At 42.0% G+C, this 12323-nt stretch overlaps 2 protein-coding genes across 3 annotated transcripts; both read left to right on the forward strand.

Annotated features, from left to right (window-relative positions):
• On the forward strand, window positions 1-7666 carry ppardb (peroxisome proliferator-activated receptor delta b). 2 transcript variants are annotated; one of them, XM_087834068.1, is made up of 8 exons: window positions 1-375; window positions 2670-3067; window positions 3144-3295; window positions 3405-3543; window positions 4300-4502; window positions 4602-4808; window positions 4898-5141; window positions 5586-7666. In XM_087834068.1, exons 2-8 carry the CDS (start codon window positions 2704-2706, stop codon window positions 5831-5833), a joined length of 1557 nt encoding a protein of 518 aa, XP_087690194.1. In that variant the 5' UTR covers window positions 1-375; window positions 2670-2703; the 3' UTR covers window positions 5834-7666. The 2 variants fall into 2 exon arrangements, with proteins under 2 accessions (XP_087690194.1, XP_006785651.2); XM_006785588.2 differs by having other exon boundaries at window positions 2645-3067; window positions 5586-7665.
• A 36-nt stretch (window positions 7667-7702) lies between these two features.
• Window positions 7703-12246, forward strand: mkrn4 (makorin, ring finger protein, 4). The gene is made up of 8 exons (XM_035905497.2): window positions 7703-7857; window positions 8912-9040; window positions 9122-9369; window positions 9439-9506; window positions 9595-9848; window positions 9940-10047; window positions 11245-11344; window positions 11447-12246. Exons 1-8 carry the CDS (start codon window positions 7784-7786, stop codon window positions 11567-11569), a joined length of 1104 nt encoding a protein of 367 aa, XP_035761390.2. The 5' UTR covers window positions 7703-7783; the 3' UTR covers window positions 11570-12246.
• The last annotated feature ends 77 nt before the right edge of the window (window positions 12247-12323 follow it).

The following is a 12323-nucleotide window of genomic DNA, read 5'->3' on the forward strand; positions in this document are numbered from 1 at the left end:
GGAGGAGGAGGGGGAGGAGAGAGGGGAGTGAAGCAAACCAAAGCAGAGTAAAAGCAAAGCCAGGGATAGACTCGGGGAGGGATTACTAGTTAACTCCGCTTATTTGCATGTGACATGGTAGCCCACAAAGATTTCCACATTGTTTTTCCCGTCTCGTCAGCCCAGTTTCTACATGGACGGAGGCCTGACTCGGTCTAAGTTTATAGTAGTTAGCGATCTGACGTTAGCTCTTGCCGTAAGCTAACTCCAGCTTCAAGCAAACAAACTTGTCAAGAGCCGATCGATCCGGGACAGGACTCGGGACTGCTTTTCTGGTTTGTTTACCTCAGCCGGGAGGCATAAACATCTTCTGAAGCAGCAGCACAAGCGGGAGAGGTAAGTTAACCTGGTAGGATAGCTAACGTGATTTAAAGGCACAAACGGGAATTTGGGTCAGCCGTGCTAACGGCTAGCTGATAGTAGGACTCAGTCACAATTCAAGGTAGTGGCTAACTAGCTGCTAACCGAGCCGACGGCTGAACGAGCTTAGTTTTAAAGCCTATACAGTTTAAACTTTAAGGGAGATAAGAAAGTTTGGCGGCAGCCATGTCTGTAACTCGTTTTTCCTTTCATTTTTCAAACGCTTGTATCCAGTTACAGTCCTGTCAGCGACTCATGCAATTACACGGTAATGTTAGCAGAGACTTCCGAGAACCAGTGTGACAGGTTGTCTACTGGACAAGTCCTAACACCCCTAATTTGGTGTTAAGCATTATGAAAACAGCGCGTAGCCTTTGAATTACAATGAGTGTGTCCTTTATGGAAAACAACAACAACAACATTTATTACTAATATGTAAACACTGTAGCTGTTTGTTAAGGCACAGCTACAAACAAGGACTTTTTAATCCGCTAGAGGGCCCCGGGGTAGAAAAAAAAATTGTAACCCCCAACCCAAAGCCCTCTCCCCCACCGCCTCCATCAGCAAGCTGCACTGCTCAGTGTGTACATAGTGCATGCACCCTGTTCCTGTAAAAGCAGCCGCCAAATACCCCCCCGCACCCCATCCCAAGTGAGGCAAACAATAATACAGATGTCTTCAAGCTCGGTTAGAGATAAAGTTAGTGTCCTTACTATTACGATGTACTGGCTGAACTGTGCTGGAAACGCGGTAGGCCCTTATTCTGATTAAAAGTGATGCAGCGGTTGTGAAATTCTTGCTTTTATTATGTTCCAGGGGCAAAATAAATGAATATTCATTATGAAACTGAAGATTTTGAAAGTAGTATTTCAGCTTCTTTTTTTCCACACCGGTGCACAAATTCATAGATACTCTATCCCGCAATGAAAATAATTGTGTTGCAGCTGCATAAAGAATAGATAATCTCCATATAATCTACTATAAAAAATAACTTTGTTAAAGGTACCACAGGCATATACTAAACATCTTATTATGTGAAGTAATGCAACATTTTGCATATAAATATATATGTGTGTGTGTTATTAGGCAAATGATACTTGTAGTAGAAAGTGTTTTGAGTGCTCAAATTAAGTAGAAAGGCACTATATGAGTGGCAGTCCTTTTGCCATCTGGAGGAGGAAAAAAATCTGCTGAAGAGGCTACCCGCTGTGGCAACTTATTATGAGTAAGCTGAAAGTAGCTTTTTACTTTGAACTTACAGTGGTTACCAAAGAGGTTTTTGACCTTCCGATAAAGGGAAAGCTCGCAGGACTGTGATTTTTAACATGTTTATTCAAGTGGTGTTTGATTTTTCTTTATTTAAAAATACATTTTTGGTTCATAAAAAGGCCAAACGATAACAGGAAAATGCAGGTAACAGAAAACTTTTCGTCTGAACTATTTGCAGACCACTTGTCCTTATGTGCACAGTCCACCCTTTTTGAGCCAGGAAAACCCCTGTTTAAGTGTGACTTTAGCCTGTTAGACACGGTTTCGTTCTGCATGCTGCTAACTAATACGTAATTACTGAGTAATACTCAGATGGCATCTCTGGATGTATGTACAGGCTTTTCTGGACAGTGCTGCAAATAAGCAAATCAATCTTTTATTTATAATAAAGTATTTAAATCTAACCGAACCTAGCAACAGTTACCGCAAACAGTGTCTGTGTTAATATTCCTGCAAAGTGCTCTATGATGTTTTAAATCAGGATTGAAAATGTAGATATATCCTTATTATTGTCTTGTCTGTTTGTTCCGTTGGCTTTGAAGTAACTGAGGCGTGATTCCATAACATCTGTGTCTCAGGTCATGAGCTTATTTCTTTAAAAGACATTCCCTGGCTGTTATAACAAAAACCTAACTGACTGAAAGGCACCTAAACAAACTCTGTTGAAGATTACTGAACAGCATTCATCTCATTTATTATTGCTATACTAAACTGAATACAAGACTTATGTGAGTTTCACCCGTGTGCTTATTTTAAAAAAAATAGGGCTCTATTTTGGCTTTGCTGGTTTGTTATGGCAAGCTGAAACTGGACTCTTAACCGCTGGCATGCTGGATTAAATGGAACCCTTGATGATATGTGGGCTCTAAAGTGTGATTAGCTATTCTTTCTAGTTGTGTAAATAAATCTCATGTTAACAGAGATATTTTTTTTTAGTAAGGTGTATTTCAAGTAGATTGATTCTGTTTTTAAATAGTGCAACTATGGTGGCTACGTGACAGGAGATGAGCTGCTGAATCAGCTGCAACAGGAACCATGGACGGGTTTCAACAAACTGCCCCAGAGGAGCATGACGGGGTGAACGGCTACTGTGAGCCAAAGTGCCCCCAGGAGGCAGCTGACGTCAGGTGGACGCCGCCGCAGGCAGAGTCTGTAGGTTCGGACAGTTGTGGTGCGACAAGCGTCTCCGAGGTGGCAGATCTGAAAGAGTTAAAGCGCAGGGAGAGTGAAGATGAGGAGGAAAAGGAGGAAATGGAGGAGAAGGAGGTAGTCCCTGCTTCTAAATACCCGAAAAGGGACCAGAAGAAGAGACGGAAAGAAGGGGAAGATCAGGAGAACAGCGGCAACAAGCAAAACAGCGGCAACAAGCAAAACAGCAGCGCATCATCGAGCTACACGGGTAAGACTTTCCACTCTCTGAAATTTTTCACGAGATGTACTTGAACTGAAATGCTATTCTTTTTTGTTATATGCAGACCTGTCCCATACCTCATCACCTTCGCTCTCAGAACAGCTGCGTTTGGGCCAAGAGGACAGCACAAGCTCCGGGATCAGTGTGGAGTGTAAGGTCTGCGGGGACAAGGCCTCTGGCTTCCACTACGGCGTACATGCCTGTGAAGGATGCAAGGTAAAACATTTTTTCTTTTACCCACAACAGATTATTGAGTGGGAAGTTCTGTGCCCCCCCCACCCCAACTGTGCGAGTTGCTTAACTAGATGTCCTTTGCTTTGTGCAGGGCTTTTTCCGGCGTACTGTGCGGATGAAACTGGAATATGAGCGCTGTGAGCGTTCCTGCAAGATTCAGAAGAAAAATCGTAACAAGTGCCAATATTGTCGCTTCCAGAAGTGCCTGTCTTTGGGAATGTCCCACGACGGTGAGGGCTTAAGTGTTTTCTGAGATTCACTTAAAATACTAAGATGATGATCAGTTTATTTGTACAGCAGTTTTTAAAACACAGTTACAAAGTGCTTCACTGTTTGAGTAAAACCGCACATTAAAGATAACCGTGCATGTCCAGTCATAGAAACGTAAAGTCAAACATGTGGTCATGCATTCATTCTTGCGTGTGCACTTCTATACACGCATTAGAAGAGCAAGAGCCAAAAATAATGGGCAGTTGTTTAAAACAAACCACAGATTCAGCCAACCTGATGTGCTGACGAAGGCTGTTCTAGAGTTTAGGGGAGACAGCCTCAAAAGTGTGGTCATCGCTAGCTTTAAAATAAGAGCATGGATCAGTTAAAAGACCCGGATGAGACGATCAGAAAGGCCAACGGCTGGAAGAAGCTGTCATCATGTCTGCTATACAGGAATGGGTCTGGCCATGTAGGACGTTATATGCTAGTAATAAAATCTTAAAATGAATTTGAATTTCACCTGAAGCCAGTCTAGCTTCTGCGTTCTTGACCAGCTGAAGATGGGCTGCCTGAGAGATCCAAGAGTTTTATTGTGTCTAAAGGAGGAAACAAATCTTCCGTTTTCAATCCTTTCCAATCTTTTGTAGCACATGGATGGTGCGTTGCATTGTTAATGCTCTGAGTTGTTCCAAAACACAAAGATGTTTCAGAACTCATTAGTGTTGCAAATATCCTGTCAGAATAACACCGTCTCTGTGGGTGTTTTTGCTCAGCAATCAGATATGGACGAATGCCTGAGGCGGAGAGGAAGAAGCTGGTGGCAGGCATACTCGCAGAGGAGCTGGACGTCAGCAAACCAGGTGGCTCAGACCTGAAGACTTTAGCCAAACAAGTCAATACAGCCTACCTGAAGAACCTCAGTATGACCAAGAAGAGAGCCCGCAGCATCTTGACAGGCAAAACCAGCAGCACCTCAGTATGTCCCTGTCTTTCAGCCGTGCTTTGATTTATGCAAAACTCAGTTATGTGAATTTTTCCCTCAGACCTTTCTCCCTTTAATACATTTTCCTTTTAGCCATTTGTGATCTACGATGTGGACACCCTCTGGAAAGCAGAGAGTGGTTTGGTGTGGAGCCAGCTAACTCCAGGTGCGCCTCTGGCCAAGGAGATTGGGGTTCATGTGTTCTACCGCTGTCAGTGCACCACGGTGGAGACCGTGCGAGAGCTTACAGAGTTTGCCAAGTGCATTCCAGGGTTTGTGGACCTCTTCCTTAATGACCAGGTAAGCCGCTGTCTCATATAACAAAGAATTATTAGTATATCCGAGTTTAGGAAAGCACAAATAAACAGCTGTTTGTGTGCTTACTGCAGGTGACTTTGTTAAAGTATGGTGTGCACGAGGCTATTTTTGCCATGCTGCCATCTCTCATGAACAAAGATGGACTGTTGGTGGCCAATGGCAAAGGCTTTGTGACACGGGAGTTTCTGCGCAGCTTACGGAAGCCCTTCAGTGAGATCATGGAGCCAAAGTTTGAGTTTGCCGTTAAGTTCAATGCTCTGGAGCTGGATGACAGTGATCTGGCCTTGTTTGTTGCTGCCATTATTCTCTGTGGAGGTGAGCCTGAGCAGCTTTCTGGTCAAGTATGAAGATTCAAATCTTGTGAAGTGTGTCTGTAGCTCTTGAAACCTCTTTGAAAGTGCTGCAGTGAAACTGTTAGAAGGTACAATCAAGGTTCGAGTCTTATAGCATCCAGAAAAAGATAAGACGGTGATTTAGAAGTAATCACTGAGCCTGTAGCAGCACAACTAAGGGATTGTTCAGCTGATCCAGCTTTGTCATAGAGCAATGTTTTAAGGCTAATCTTACAAGTAGAGAGGGTGCCTGTTTTCTGGGCTGGTTCCACCAGAAAGAAATTGTCTATAACCAGCCACATAACAGCTACTGGTTATCTATCATGTTGCTACATGCCAGTAAGATTCTAAAACAGGTTTTAACTTGTCTTTGCATGTCTTGTTTGCCCAGCATAAATTGTGACTCATCACAGGCTTTTTGCACTAGATCGTCCCGGGCTAATGAACGTGAAGCAGGTGGAGCAGAGTCAGGACAACATCCTCCAGGCCCTGGACCTCCACCTCCAAGCAAATCACTCTGACTCTGTCTACCTCTTCCCAAAACTGCTTCAGAAGATGGCTGACCTCCGTCAGCTGGTTACAGAGAACGCTCAGCTCGTCCAAAAGATCAAAAAGACTGAGTCGGAGACCTCGCTCCACCCTCTACTACAGGAGATCTACAAGGACATGTATTAGTAGTCTCCAGCACAAACTGCTTTTAGCAATACTGTTACAGACTGAATTTTATAATGAAACACTGCGTTCAGTACAAGCACTGTAGTACGGGCATGGATTTCTAGGGTGCAGATGAGGCAAATTCACCTGGTAGTGCTAAAACAATCAGCAGAGTCTTCGCAGTGTCAGCGTAACCCTCAGCACAGTTATGCGTGTGTTTGTGTGCGCGCGCATGTGACGAGCATCTGGAATCATTTGCTGCGAGTCCCAGTTTCCCACAACGGTCACGTAACAGGAAGAATGATATGTTTTCTCAATGAGGCTGCTCCCGTTTCATCCTGTTAGCGAAGCTGACCCCAGAGCAGTGTGCAGAGGGAGCTCATCCTCGCTCCCCTCAGCTCTGTGTTTGTGCTGCAAAGGGAAAGTATTTCACATTCTCACACCAGTGGCACCGTTCAAACAAACGAGTGATTGTATTGTTTTCAGACTTAACTGACGGGAGAGATACAGCAGCTGGTATTTGTTTACATCATCGTCTTCATCATTATAATCATCATCATTATCACTGACCACCACTTTGCCATTTGGTATAAAGAACACAAACTGGGCTGGCTCCAGCAGTGTAGAGCTCTCTCTTAATGCAGCAATGTGTGCAATAACATTTTGCCATTTGTCAATAAATGTGAGATCCAGTTTATTTAGGTTTTGTCTTAAAGCCATCTAGCCAAGTGTGAACTGTTGGACTGTGCTGCAAAGATTTTATTTCTGAATCTGACACTATACACACATACATACATGACCTATTGAAGTACAAGGGACGGCATGTTTTCTTTTTTCCTTTTGATATGCAAAATATAATGAATTTGCCATTTAAATATATTTGTTAGGTTATTCTTTGTAATTCTGTAACAAATTATTTGTAGTTTTTGATTGTATTTCTAAGGGCAAAACATGAATTTATCAACTTGTTTCATATATTAGTTCATATGTGTTCTTTCATATTACATGCCCGCCTGTTTTAGTTTTAGACTGTACCAAATATATCACCAAGAATACCATCAAACCTCTCCCCAATGAGGAGTTTGGATTTTATGGTTTCATGTGCAGGAATTACCTTAAGCCAGCATTTTTAACCATGTCATTATTACTGGGATACTTGATGAAAATTGAACATCTTCCAATATCACAGGGTGCTTTTGTATTGGAGATAGACACGGTCCTAGATTAATGCTCTTTTTATGTGCAGGCTGATGTGTCTTGAAAGGTGAGGCATAGAGTGTAAAAGCCTTACGATACTGTAGCCAGGATCCAGGATAATCATTTCTTCCCCTTTTCTGTTGTTACTGTCCCTGCTCTGTGTGAGCACAGGTGTGAGCACAGGTCTCCTCTTTTGCTCTTATTCTGTCTTGATCCCTATCTACCTCTAATGTACGATCTGTGACATTATTCCGCTGTCTCATCTAATCCTTGACATATATTATTTTTGCCTTAAATTCCTGCTACACATTGAAATCCTGATGTTACTGGCTGGTGTGCAGTGTGCCAAGCTGACAAAGGAGCAATTACACCAAAAACAAAAAGGAAAAAAAAGAAGTTGATGTAAGCTACCTCTATGCCTGTGTAAGTGATGGACTGACATATTTGTTCAAAACTTGAAATGATTTCTTCTTAATGGTCACATGTAACCTATCTGCACGTTTAGTTTGGTGATTTCTCACTTATAAACTTGATTAGAAGCGGCAAAAGTGATTTTCTCGGTTTATTTTTGTTTTATTTTTATTTTTGTTGGAATTTTTTATCATGAAGTGGATCATACAACTCTTTCAAGTTGCTCCCTGCTGTGATTGGCGTCCTTCAATAAACTCTCTGAATGGAGTGCGTAACGTGCTGACGTCAGCGTCACGTTTCTATTGGTTCGTTGCCAGGTTAATTGGTAAGAGGAACCAGCTGTCAACTATTTAGATAACGTGGATGGTGAAGGCTTGGCGGCGGCTCGTTCAAAACACACGGAGGATGGACTCGGCTCGTAGTGGAAACATTTGTCGGTAAGCAGCCCCTCCGAGTCCCACAGAGTGGGTTAGAAATGAGGAAAGTGTGGACCGAGCACTGAGAAATAGCTGGTCTGAGTTTAAATGCCTTCGTGTGACGTTCTAATATACGCGTTTAAGTGAAATAGTGACTTTTCATTACATCAACTTAGGAAGAAAGTGTGGTAGACCACGTTGCTGTGTGAGTACATTCGTACAATTTTTGTGTTGCTAGGTGACTAAATATAATGTTGACATGTTAGCCAAAACTTGAGCTAACTGAGTTAGTGGCTGTTGGTAAGTGGGATTTACGACCGCACTTCTGTGTCGGATTTGGCCCTTCTCCGTCAGTTAATCCAGAAACGCGTCAGTAGAAGATGATTATTACTGACAAATACAGTTTTTGAAGCTGTTTAATGATGTGCATATACAGTACCGATGTTGTTTCAACGTATAAAATGTTCGCTCTTTACTTTGTAATGTGTTCTGCAGTTGAGGCTCAAGTCAGATTATTTTTATTTTGATTACGTCAAAAATAAAATTGGTTAATGTCAGGCAGGGCTTTCAGTCTCTCTCCCACCTATAAGAATTTACTAAACTATAAAAACGGCTCTTTTCAGCTTCTTCCTTTAGGCTTGGCCAGAGCAGCTCACTCCATTTCACCCTGTCCCTAGGATCAAGCTCCATATCCTTCTTCACCCCATTCATGTTTCTCTGTGGTTTTCCTCCTGCCTGGCACCAATATCCACTATTCTTCCTCTCCACATGTGTCCAAACCATCTCATCCTTGCTTCTCAAACTTTGTCTCCAAACACCTCAGCCTGAGCTGTCTGATCCACTCCCAATCCTATACTTTCTGGTTACACTCAATGAAAATCTGAGCATCTTCACTTATAAAGAATAAAATACCAGCGGTTTATTTTAGAACTTGAATTCTAAATAACCCCATAAACACTAGCAGTCATCACAGTTCAAATCACTGGAGCGGCATGTAAAACCAATCTTGCTGCTTTAAAAAAAAGGTTTGTGGCAGAAATTTACTTTGCGATTTGTGGTTTTCACTTCATTGCAGGCGTTTCATAAATGGCTCTTGCAGATTTGGTTCAAGATGCAATTATCGTCATGAATGGCCAGCCATACACGCATCCCAAATATGTCGGTATTATCAGAAAGGTGGATGCTGGTATGGTGAGCGCTGCAGGTAAGCTGCCCCCCCCCCCCCCCCCCCCTTATTATTTAAGAAAATCCATCATTTAATCCCTTATATTTTTTTCTCTGCTAGGTTTTTCCATGTTGTTCAGTCTGAAGCTGGCACAACTGTTGCAGGAAGAAGGGCTTCAGTACCTACGGTCTCCTCCTCCAGTGTGGCTCACGCGTCACCTGATAGGCGAGGGTCAGAACCTGCAGTTCTGCAAGCTGAGGTGACATCTGAACAAGAGTGCAGCAGATCAGAGTTGGCAGCTGATACCTCAAACCCTCAATGCGACACTGGGCACCTGCCAGCAAATATCGCTGAGGAGCAGTCAGAAGGTATTGCATGATTTTGTAGATGGAACTGAACGTAGAAGTTGATCTAATTAATTTGCTTTTCCTCTGCAGAATCTGGTCTGGGTTCGTCTCAAAGCTCAGAAGCTGCTGAAGCAGGTGCCTGCGATGGAAGAAATGAGGTTTGCATTTAATTTGACTGCGTTATCTTAAGCATGCTCATTCAGCAGGAGAACTTGGCTGAACCCAAAGCCTTCTATTAATGTTCAGGAGATCTCCACATCTGAAACCCCAGAGAATGGGGCTGCCGCTGCAGCCTCTGGTTCTCAGGGAAGGGAGGAGGAAACTGAGGCCTTCCTCAGGAGCAAAGACGTGACCTGTGGGATCTGCATGGACAAAGTGTATGAAAAGACTGATCCGAAAAGCGGTGTCTTTGGCATCTTGCCCAACTGCAATCACTCCTTCTGTTTACAATGCATAATGACCTGGAGGAAGACCAAAGACCTCGGCCTGGATGTGATAAAGTAGGTTTCTGTAATATTTAAGAGGAGGTAGCAGGGTGTGACAAAACCAGAGGGCTTGAAGTGATTCTGATTGACTTTTTCCTCTTATCAGACGCTGCCCACAGTGCCGCGTGAGGTCTGCCTTTTATGTGCCGCACAAATACTGGGTTGAAGGACAAGAAAAGGAAGATCTAATTACAGAGTTCAAGCGAAAATTCAGGTGAGGAATAGATCTCATGTCTGCAGAGTTTAGAAAATCATTTGAGTCTGTCCTCCTGGGTATGTTGTGTGGATGTTAGTTTCAATAGTGCAGCCTTTTCTTCTGATTTCTTACGATAGATAAAAAAATAATATAGTGAATCTTGCTGTAGATTAAGGTTCCTGAATTAAGCTACTAATCTAAATCGTTTGGTTAGGCCATGGTAACTTGGTCCAAAGTTGCTTTCTAAAGGTTGGGGTTTTTTGTTTTTTAAATATACTCCTCCCAATAAATTGAATCTCTTGGGCTGCTCCAGATCTCCCATTCAGCATTAAGCTATAAAGAGATACAAAAATCCATAGCTGTTAAATGGGACCCAACCTACAAATTAGGCAAAGATTCATACCACATATTGCAAAAACTTGCTTTTGTTTTTGCTTATTGCGCCTTTAAGTCCCTTTACCATTAGTACGTACTCGACTCGGCACAGTTCACCAGTTTTCAGGGTTTTCATTAGGTCATAGGTCATTCTGATATTAACAGTCCCTCTGGAGCAGATGTCATCTCTAAGGAAGAGTGCTGAAACATTCAGAGAAACACAGGTGTGTAGCATTGCTAACTAATTAACAATGGGAGCTACAGAGTGAATGTGTGTTGGCCAGAGGGGCCGATGGCGCAATATGGCAGCCTCGCTTCTGTCAGTCTGCCCCAGGGCAGCTGTGGCTACACCCGTAGCTTGCCTCCACCAGTGTGTGAATGCGAGAGTGAATGAATAGTGGCATTGTAAAGCGCTTTGGGTGCCTTGAAAAGCGCTATATAAATCCAATCCATTATTATTATTATTATTATTATCATTATTATTATTATTATTATTATTATTATTATTATTATTATTATTATTCAGCACAGATTTTTACAACATGGCAATTAGAATCAAATTTATGCAAAAGCAACAGAAATCAGTGTGAAGAGAAGTAATGACAGAAAATATCTTTGGGAAAAATTTAGCAAAGGGAAACCTCTAGGTATTAATGGAAAAGGGGATCTATAATGCTGATGCACAACAAATTAAATATGCATATACTGCTCATAGCCCTGTGCATATTTCACTTTAAAAAAAAAAGAGATATTGTGATGTAGATTTTAAAATTGCTTGTCATTTCAAGCCAGTATAAATATGTAGATGACCCCTCCCTGCTGCCTCTTGTTTGATTCCAGTAAGAAATCCTGCACCTACTACTCTCGATACCAATGCTGCCCCTTCAAAAGCGAGTGCCTTTACAGACATGACAAAAGTCGACACAGCGCGTCCTTTCTGGTAACTACATGGTGATCAGTGAGTGTTTTACATTCTCCTCCCTCTTAGTGTGTCTAAGATAAGGTTGTATTTACTCTCCCCTCACTCTCTTTGTCTTTGCAGCATTTTGGAGAAGATGACTTTGAGGATGAAGATGATGGAGTGGATCTAATTAGTTTCTTCATAGCCATGACCCTTCTTGGTGATGATGATGACGACCTTGAATTTACTTTTTTACCTTACTAAAACAGTGTGGTTTGAGTGCTCATCTCCCCCCCTCCTTTTTTTTTTTTTTTTTTTTCCCTTTTTTGTCAGTGTTTGAAACCACTGAATGGGGTCTATAACCATCATTGGTCCCTGGAAAATGCATGGCTGCTGCCTTTTTTTTTTTTCTTTCCTTTTTAAAAACCACCTGTGTCTTCATGAAATTATTACTGAAACAGCCTACGAGTAGCTTTGACTCAGGATCATCGAGTGGAAAGTACATCTCACTTAAAGGACTCCTGAATTCAGACAGGAACCTGTCTCAAAGTCTGTGCACACTCCAGAACTCATGGCTAGTGGTCTCAGCGTAAGACACCTTTGTTTCTAGTTGGGGTTTATAATTCTTTTTTTTTTTTTTAAATATTACAGCTGTTGTGTGTTAAGTGTTTAGCCAACTGTCAGCTTCTCTTCCAACTTCTGAGCGTGCCAATGTAGACATTTCCCTAGTAGCTTGGGCCATTTAGATATTTTTAAAGTGTTGTGTAGATGGTAGTTTTAATTGCCCAAGGGTTAAAAAAAAGTATTGTACCTATGTCTGATATCTGTATAAAAATGATTAGTCGTCACACACTTCCCAGTTTTGGCAAGAACAAATGATTTTATGTCTGTTTTTTAACCAAATTGTACCTGTACACAAAAAATAAAACATTGATTCACTTTGTCTCACTAAAGTGTTGTTTTCTTCATTGATGCTTTGTGCTATTCAGGGTATTTCCCTGAATGGTATGCCGATATG

Source organism: Neolamprologus brichardi, chromosome 20 (genome assembly GCF_056152115.1).
Source record: "Neolamprologus brichardi isolate AB-2024 chromosome 20, ASM5615211v1, whole genome shotgun sequence".
NCBI lineage: Eukaryota > Metazoa > Chordata > Actinopteri > Cichliformes > Cichlidae > Neolamprologus > Neolamprologus brichardi.

What these genes read in the sequence shown, in the direction of transcription:
- mkrn4 (XM_035905497.2), top strand. Translation starts at nt 7,784, where the DNA reads ATGGTGAAGGCTTGGCGGCGGCTCGTTCAAAACACACGGAGGATGGAC. An exon ending in TGGTATGGTGAGCGCTGCAG is followed by an intron (nt 9,041 to 9,121) that starts GTAAGCTGCCCC and finishes TTTCTCTGCTAG; the next exon opens with GTTTTTCCATGTTGTTCAGT. An exon ending in CCTGCGATGGAAGAAATGAG is followed by an intron (nt 9,507 to 9,594) that starts GTTTGCATTTAA and finishes ATTAATGTTCAG; the next exon opens with GAGATCTCCACATCTGAAAC.
- ppardb (XM_087834068.1), top strand. Translation starts at nt 2,704, where the DNA reads ATGGACGGGTTTCAACAAACTGCCCCAGAGGAGCATGACGGGGTGAAC. An exon ending in GCAAAACCAGCAGCACCTCA is followed by an intron (nt 4,503 to 4,601) that starts GTATGTCCCTGT and finishes TTTTCCTTTTAG; the next exon opens with CCATTTGTGATCTACGATGT. An exon ending in TGCCATTATTCTCTGTGGAG is followed by an intron (nt 5,142 to 5,585) that starts GTGAGCCTGAGC and finishes TTTTTGCACTAG; the next exon opens with ATCGTCCCGGGCTAATGAAC.